This window comes from Culex pipiens, chromosome 1, assembly GCF_016801865.2.
Source record: "Culex pipiens pallens isolate TS chromosome 1, TS_CPP_V2, whole genome shotgun sequence".
Taxonomy (NCBI): Eukaryota; Metazoa; Arthropoda; class Insecta; order Diptera; family Culicidae; genus Culex; species Culex pipiens.
Genome location: NC_068937.1, coordinates 56,262,022 through 56,270,374, shown reverse-complemented (window position 1 = coordinate 56,270,374; position 8,353 = coordinate 56,262,022). Strand labels below are relative to the sequence as shown.

General features: G+C 37.0%; 1 protein-coding gene across 1 annotated transcript; it reads left to right on the top strand.

Moving 5' to 3' along the window:
* Positions 1-6,246: 6,246 nt before the first annotated feature.
* On the top strand, positions 6,247-7,646 carry LOC120417778 (protein disulfide-isomerase 1-like). The gene is made up of 2 exons (XM_039579934.2): positions 6,247-7,197; positions 7,260-7,646. Exons 1-2 carry the CDS (start codon positions 7,001-7,003, stop codon positions 7,546-7,548), a joined length of 486 nt encoding a protein of 161 aa, XP_039435868.1. The 5' UTR covers positions 6,247-7,000; the 3' UTR covers positions 7,549-7,646.
* The last annotated feature ends 707 nt before the right edge of the window (positions 7,647-8,353 follow it).

The following is an 8,353-nucleotide window of genomic DNA, read 5'->3' as shown; positions in this document are numbered from 1 at the left end:
TCTCCAAAGTTTGTAGGAGAATTAGGGCGGTTAGTCGCTCTTGCATACAACCCAAAAATTGCATGCAATATGTAGGAGAACCGAACCGCACTAATTCTCCATACAAACTTTGCAGAAAAACCATTCGGTCCAGAGAATCTATTTTTTGAAAAATTCAAAATACAAGTGACATACACCTGTTGCCACCGCTCGAGACCGTTACATCTACAACTTCTCCTTCGAGCAGTGATTAATATTGTTTGGGTTAGTAGGGTAAGGTATTAACTTTTAGATGCCTCCCGAGATACGATGCTATGGAAAGGACTTTCATAAAAGACTCGTCGGCAAGCCTTCCGAGCAACGACGCTATGGGAAGGTCTTTCTGTTTAACACACAAAACCGTGAGTGGTTATTTCAATATCTAATAAATGAAATATCTAATAAATGAAATTTTTTCTTCACTATCAACTCGACGATTCAAAATGTCAGCGTGTCTTTCGAACAACGATTATATAAAAATGACTTTTTCACCGCGAAAATTTAACACCTTATTCGCAAAATGTATACACAATTTACACGACGCCTTCCGATAAACGATGATATAGGAAGGGCTTTTTGAAATCACAAAACAATTAATTAAGATTACAAAAGCACTTAAAAACACAACTACTCAACAAAAATGACGCTCTGTAAGGCAAGCGCGTGGCCTCGCCGCCCACAATCGACTGAAGTAGGGAACACAATAAACACTCTCTTATTTTGGAACCCAATTACTACGACAATGTGCAATGATGTCCTGAAATGCGCGATCCGCTTTGTTACATCTTAATGGGTTGTGTTTCCCCTTAAGTTACATTCCATGATACGGACTACACAGGAAAAAAATTATACACGGTAAAAAAAAGTGATTTTTTATTTAACTTTTTGTCACTAAAACTTGATCAGCAAAAAAATTAAAAATTATTTTTTTGATATGTTTCAGAGGACATTAAATGCCAACTTTTCGGAAATTTCCAGGTTGTGCAAAAAATCATTGACCGAGTTATGAATTTTTGAATCAATAATGATTTTTAAAAAAAATCGAAACATTGGTCTTAAAAAAATTTCGATATAAAATTAAATTCGCAATCAAAAAGTACTTTAGTGAAATTTTGATAAAGTGCACCGTTTTCAAGTTAAATCCATTTTCATGTGACTTTTTTTTTAAATAGTCGCAGTTATAGAGGATTTGCAGCAAAGCTAAAAGACACATGTCGCCACCTATAAACAAATAGCGTAAACCTATGATTTTTAGAAAAAATGTTTTTTCACCTTCAAAATCAACATTTTTTATAAAACTTATGCCGGATTCGGATAAGAAAAATTATTCCCAACATTTTGGTGTACAACTTTCCAATATTTGTTTAATTTTTCTATAATAAAACAGTATGTTTAGAAAAAGATAGTAATTTCGACTATTTGGCAAGAAAGTCTGTCAAAAATCAATAAAAATGGTTGAATATACGTTAACACATCTGTTATCAACTATATAACTGGTTATTTCATTGATATACACGGGAAAACTAATTTTTCGTGTTCCAAAACAAGTTTTTTGAAGAAAAAGTTCACTAATTTTTGTGCGCCCAAAAATTGATGTTCATTATTTTAAAGCAAAAAAATTTTCTCGTCTTTTTCAACCAGTTTCATTAAGATTGATGCGGGGAATCATGAGAAATAATCGATTTTGTTCTTCAATCCGACAGAAATGCATACGATTTTAGTCAAGTAACCTCATTTTGGCGCCACCTACATTTGAAACACGCGCTGCAAAACCTCAATTCATTTTTTTAAAATTAGTGCACATGTTTGCCCTATTTTGAAAAAAATATTCTTGCAAAGCTATAGGGGAAATTCTCGTTTGTTTGGCAGGTTAAGCACTCGCTCCTAACTCCATCCAATTTGCTGATTTTCACTATTTAAGCAACTAATTTTGCAATACTTTTGATAGAAACTTGCTTGCTCACTTCTTATTGAGCTATTTATCACTCGATTTCAGTTGAAAACGATTTAATTAGCTTTAATTGAATGTCAAAGTTCTGACCTGCCAACATTAGAGGCACGCTGGAATTAGATGCTGTTCCCCTATTTTGCTTTTTTGAACTTTGTTGATACGACCCTTAGCTGCTGAGATATTGCCATGCAAAGGTTTAAAAACATAAAAATTGATGTTTTTAAGTCTCACCCAAACAACCCACCATTTTCTAACTTCGATATCTCAGCAACTAATGGTCCGATTTACAATGTTAAAATATGAAACATTCGTGAAATTTTCCGATCTTTAAAAAAATACTTTCAAAATTTTTAAATCAAGACTAACATTTCAAAAGGGCCAAACATTCAATATTACGCCCTTTTAAAATGTTAGTCTTGGTTTTTAAAATTTCGATTTTTTTCGAAAAAATGGATTTAACTTGAAAACGGTGCACTTTATCAAAATTTCACAATAGTACTTTTTGATTGCAAATTTTATTTTACATCGAAAAGTGAAGTTGAAAAATTTTTGCGGCCAATATTTCGATTTTTTTAAAAAAATCAGGATTTATTCAAAAAATCATAACTCGGTCAATGATTTTTTGCACAACCTGGAAATTTCTGAAAAGTTGGCATTTGAAGTCTCCTAAAACATATCAGAAAATAAAAAAAAATAAATAAATAAAACAGTGTTTTTTTTTTTTGCAAATCAAGTTTTAGTGACAAAAAGTTAAATAAAAAATCATTTTTTTTACCCCGTATCTTTTTTTTCTAGTGTAGTCCGTATCCATACCTACAACTTTGCCGAAGACACCAAATCGCAATTCGCAATTCGCAATTCGCAATTTTCAGTGTAAGAACGGGCCTTGACCGATCTTATGCACTAGGTTCCCGACGAACACGCACTGCCCTTACACCTACATCTCACCCTTGCTCTGAGTCAGCACGAGCAACACGCTAGAACACGCTTTGAGTGTTCGTGCCAGGCATGCACTCCTTCTTTTCCGGTTACGCATTTTAACTCGGCCGGGGGTGGTACATTAAGTAGGGTTTGATGTAAGTATAAGCGCCTAACCATTAATAGTGTGCCTATCAACTTTCATTAAAGCAAAAACTGTTTTATTTTTAGTTTGAATTCAAAAACTTATTGTTATTTACTGTGTATTGTTTTATCCTGAAATCTTCCCTATTGTTGAGTCTGTTTATCTGTTGCTATTTCTTTAGTCGCGGTGTTTTGTTACAATTTTTGATCCTAAGCATGTTATAAAAGTTTACCAAAAATACAATAGTAATATTTGTGTTATACCTTTAACCATTCCATAAATTGAGTAAGGGCTCAAACCTCACTTGTTTGAAAAATGGGTGAAGATTGAAAACAATTGGCAGTAAAAGAGAATTCATTTTATAAAAATCAAGTATCAATAGTAAGAGAATGATGAGCGTATTTTGAAGAATAAAAATGAGAAACTAGATGTATTAGATGTAAAATTAGACAATAGTTAATAAATAGCGATACAAAACAAACCTAGATTATAGTAATGATAATTTATAGGACAGATAAAAAATTATTCAAATAAATAAATTCGCAATAAAATCAAAAAAGATTAGGCGAATGATAAATAGACTTGATATTACTAGTACATTAAGGAAAAGTATATTTCTCGGATTAGTTTTCAAAAAGCCGTAAGAGCCATTGGTAAACAAAGTCCTTTTTGCATCGTTATTCGACCTACTTACGAAAAACCAATATCAGAAATGCTCGAGATTGTTCATCTAAACGTCCTTCAAGTGCCCCAATCTTAAAAAAAAATTAAATGTTGTCTCATTTTCGACAAAAACTTAAATTAGTGTCAGAGGTCTCGGTGGCTCTTACGGCTTTTTGAAAACTCACCCGAGATTTTTAAGAAAAAAAAAAAAAAAAACAAAACAAAGTTTGTTACAGCAGTATCAATTGATAGAAAAAAGTGGAAAAGCTTTGAGAGATAAAAGAATCAAAAGTTAGTAAAATTAAAATCAAATGTTGGATATTAAATAGAAGCATCAGTGAAGAATTGGGAATCGGAAGAGCAAAATAAAAATAGGAGATAGGTGGTAGTTGAGAATGAAGAGAAGAGAAACCCCGTTGTGCGATGTTTCAGGTACATCCACAGCAGTTGACTCAACATACTGCGAATCAAAACAATACCGTCTACAATCACAAATTACTTCCCTTTCCCACGTTGTCGCGCCGCCCCTTTCTTTTAGCCGTCTCGACTCTGACCCGCGGTGGTCAAAGGTTTACGATCCGTTTCCACAGGCCATTAGCTAGGTCATCATGAAAACCAAGCCAACGTGGAGGTAAGAAAATAGGACACTCGCAAGGAACCAGAGCTATACTGTTCTGATCAAGATAATTCGGATGATCTAACAGAACTACGGATGTAGTTAGTTACGCTCCTTCCAGGATGTTCCTTACGTGGACGTCAACCGAAGAGCACGCAACAAGGTCAGTGCCATTGCATGCTCTCAGGTATCAATCCTTGGCCTGCACTTTGCCGAAGACACCAAATCGATCAAAAAATACAAATACAAAAGATACAGATTTTTGAATTTTCATATAACATTTTTGTATGGACAGTTGCCAAATTTGTATGGAAAATTATATGGACAAACTAATGATGCAAAATGGCTTCTTCAGGCATACCGAAGGCACCAAAAAAGTTTCAGTCGAATTAAAAAATACAAAAAAAAGTCGAATGACCTAAATCTGAGAGAACTGCTGTTTAGTTTAACGTTTACTTTTCGAAAATCACATAAAATTTAGTACTTCGGAAACTCATTGAAAACAACACCAAGTCTGTTTGTGCCATCGTTGTACTTCTACGCATAACTGTCCCACTAAGTATTTTCTTTCACGAAATCACCAGTTTTACGAAGTTTTGTGGTTTACCTTTTGTATAGCAAGAAAATTACAAATAAGAGTGATTAACTGCTAACTGGGATGATAAGGGAATTATGGGGTGAACATTGACGTACGGGACAATTATGCTTAGAAACACAAAAAAATGGTCGAAAATTTTCAATCGCACTTTTTTGAACATGGGACAATTATGCATAGAACGGCAGTGCACAGTGGTCCAGATCGCAAAATTAAGTGGAAAATGGATTTTCCGAAAATGGTTAAGTTTTGGAGCTTTGGTGTCTTCAGAAGAGTTGTTGCATATGGAAAGGGGCAACTTTTGGTTTGGTTGAAAATTAGGGTGGTTCACGATTAGGCTGATTTTGGAAATCTAACTTTACAGGAATATTTTTGGGAATTTTTTCGTCTTCTAGAAAGTTGACGGGCTTGCCAATCCAAGCAACTTTGTCGAAGACACCAAAATTTTATCTCGTAATCTAAGCCTTCTACGACAAAATATATAGAAAGCATCTGAGCAAACCTTCAAAAATCAGTTTTTTAACGTGGCAATTCAGGGTTAAGTTTTAGAGAAAAGTGGTATTCGGAGCACTTTTAGAGCTCTAAAAAACAAACATTTTTATTATCTGACAAGTCAATTTGGACTTAAGGGTTTAAAAGTTACAGCGATTTTAAGGTAAAAAAGATGCAAATTTTAAACTTAAATATCTCGAAAAGGCGCAAGCCAAATTTTAAGCACTAGGCTGCATTTGAAAGAAGAGATCCAGCACTACAAACGCTGAAAAAATCTCAGGGGTGTTTTTCTTTAAACTCGAGATATTTTCATTTGAAAAAGTCTAATTTTCAAGGGAAAACATTATGGGACCACCCTAACGAATTTCGAAAATTGTCCAAATATATGTTTTTCCATGTAATTTTGCCCGCTGAATCTGAATCTGACCCAAAGTGTCGAAAAATCGATTTTTGGTCATATTTTGGGTTCAAATGATAATTTAACCCTAAATTGCCACGTTAAAAAAACTGATTTTTTAAGGTTTGCTCAGATGCTTTCTATATATTTTGTCGTAGAAGGCGTAGATTACGAGATAAAATTTTGGTGTCTTCGACAAAGTTGCTTGGATTGGCAAGCCCGTCAACTTTCTAGAAGACGAAAAAAATCCCAAAAATATTCCTGTAAAGTTAGATTTCCAAAATCACCCTAATCGTGAACCACCCCAATTTTCAACCAAACCAAAAGTTGCCCCTTTCCATATGCAACAACTCTTCTGAAGACACCAAAGCTCCAAAACTTAACCATTTTTCGGAAAATCCATTTTCCACTTAATTTTGCAATCTGGACCACTGTGCAGTGTGGGAAATGTACATTTGATTTGCTTCCTGAGTTCATTTTAAATGAGCAACGATCAACGAAAAAACACCAATAAGTCGCTATTAGCAAATCATCTTGGCTAAACATTCAATTTGGTTTTGGCAGCACTCCATCAATTAATTTTCGGTTCATATGCGCAATAGACACGGCAACCAACTTGAGCCAATCGCTGCTATTTATATGCAAATGAGTTCAAATCCCAAGATCGATCTATCCCCCTAGCAGATAGGCCGAGATAGGTCAGCACGAGTTTGCGATGACCTACTTGGACAGATGCTTCCTCCGTTTGCCAGATGCCGCCCAAACTTTCGCTGTCAACGATCTTCCCGCGGACGGAATTCCACGCAGTTTAGTCTTCGGAGACGACCTCTCTTTGCGGGAAACATCATCGTGTTGAACTACCAGGCAAACCACACGCAGTACGTACGGTGATGTTGACTCAAGTGGCGCGCGCGAATAAAAAAAAACGTCCAAAAACATACATACGTTGCGCGGCCAAAACCCGCCACCATTAATGGAGACCATTCAATTATTCGGAAATTATTCAATTTCTATACGTTCGGCTGTTTGCCCGGTTTTTTTTTTCCTTTGGTCTGCTCGCGCGATGTATGTAAAATCGGTACCCCCATCATCATCCCGCACGGTTTGCGGAGTGTCGAATCGCTGGCTTTTAGATCAACACTTCGCGCAGAAGCCCGTTCGCGTCACTTTGCTGTTCTGTTGGCTGTGCCAAATCTGCTCCACCGATGGAGTTCCTTCCGTACTCTGCCGTTGCGTTTGTCGTCTTCGTTGCCACCGCGAGTGCATTCAACCTGCATCTGGCCGAACTGGACGCGGTCGATGACTTTGACGGAGTGCCGGTGTCCACCAAGCTGAGTGCGGCAAACTTTGAGCAGCAGCTCAACTCGACCAAGTTCTACCTGGTGCTGTTCTATGCGCCCTGGTCGGTATCACCTTGCTGCGTCAAAATGTTCGAAAAGAAACTCAAGTGTCCCCATTCTGCAGGTGCGAGTACTGCCTCCGCTGGCTACCCCAGTGGACCGACCTGGCCGCGATGGTTCGCGACAAATTTGCCGGATCCGTGCGCGTTGGCCACCTGGACTGTATCCGCGAGGAGGCGTTCTGCTCGCGTCTCAGCATCGAAGAGTATCCCACGTTGCGGGTGTACTCACGTGGGCCACCCAGAAGCGTTGAAGCGGTGCAACCGTACGAGCTAGAGGATACCGTGGACTACCTGCAGGAGTACGTGTTCAATCCACCCGGCGACGATAGTGATAGTGACGCGATTGTGTAGTGCGGGGGCTAGTCGGTGTATAGTGTTTAAGGTTAAAGATGAGTTGAGTGTTGTCTGAAAGAATTAAAAGCTTACTAAAAATATGTTTTGTTTTCTCGTAAGCACAAAATTTTTTGAAATTAAATATGTCTTTATTGAATTTTCTTATAATAATTACATTTCATTTACATTCTAAGTGGTATGGCTACATGCTCTTCATCTTTGTTATATTTTTCGTTTTCTTATTAACTGTTCACATTCATTTATTAACTTCAAATTGTTTTACATTTTTGCATTGAATTGAAAACATTTGGGTAAAAAAGAAAAAAATATTTTAACAGCTAATCCTAACTTAAAACTAAAATAAAAAATTCTTTGAATTATTCAAAATCAATGGACCGTGTAAACTACGAACTGTATTTCAAGATAAATCCTCCAAGCGTTCTTACTTGTTCTGCACGAGTTTTGCACCCACGCAGAGTTGTTGTCATCTCGATAAAAATGTTCAAAAGTTCTTGTGGAGGAAACAGGTCACTACTGCCTTCATCCGTTGATGTTGGTTGGTTTTCCTTCGGTTGCTGACTGAAGCCAGGAGATGTTGTACTCTCTGCAACTTTTTGCCGCTGATTCAACGGCAATGGCTGCAGATTTGGAACCACTCGAACAGATCCCGCTCCTGGTGAGGCCAAAGCAGGAAAATCCACGTCCGTAAAAGTTGGCGGTGTTTTGCGACGATTTGGTTGGTGCCTCGTCATCGCTTGCTGCCGAATTTTCACAAACTCAGCTCGTTTTGGGCAGCTTCGATTCTTAGTCGAATGGTTGCCAC

Excerpts from the sequence above, each read along its gene's own strand:
- LOC120417778 (XM_039579934.2), top strand. The coding sequence starts at position 7,001 with ATGGAGTTCCTTCCGTACTCTGCCGTTGCGTTTGTCGTCTTCGTTGCC. Across the intron at positions 7,198-7,259 it reads GTGCTGTTCTATGCGCCCTG|GTGCGAGTACTGCCTCCGCT; the intron begins GTCGGTATCACC and ends CCCATTCTGCAG.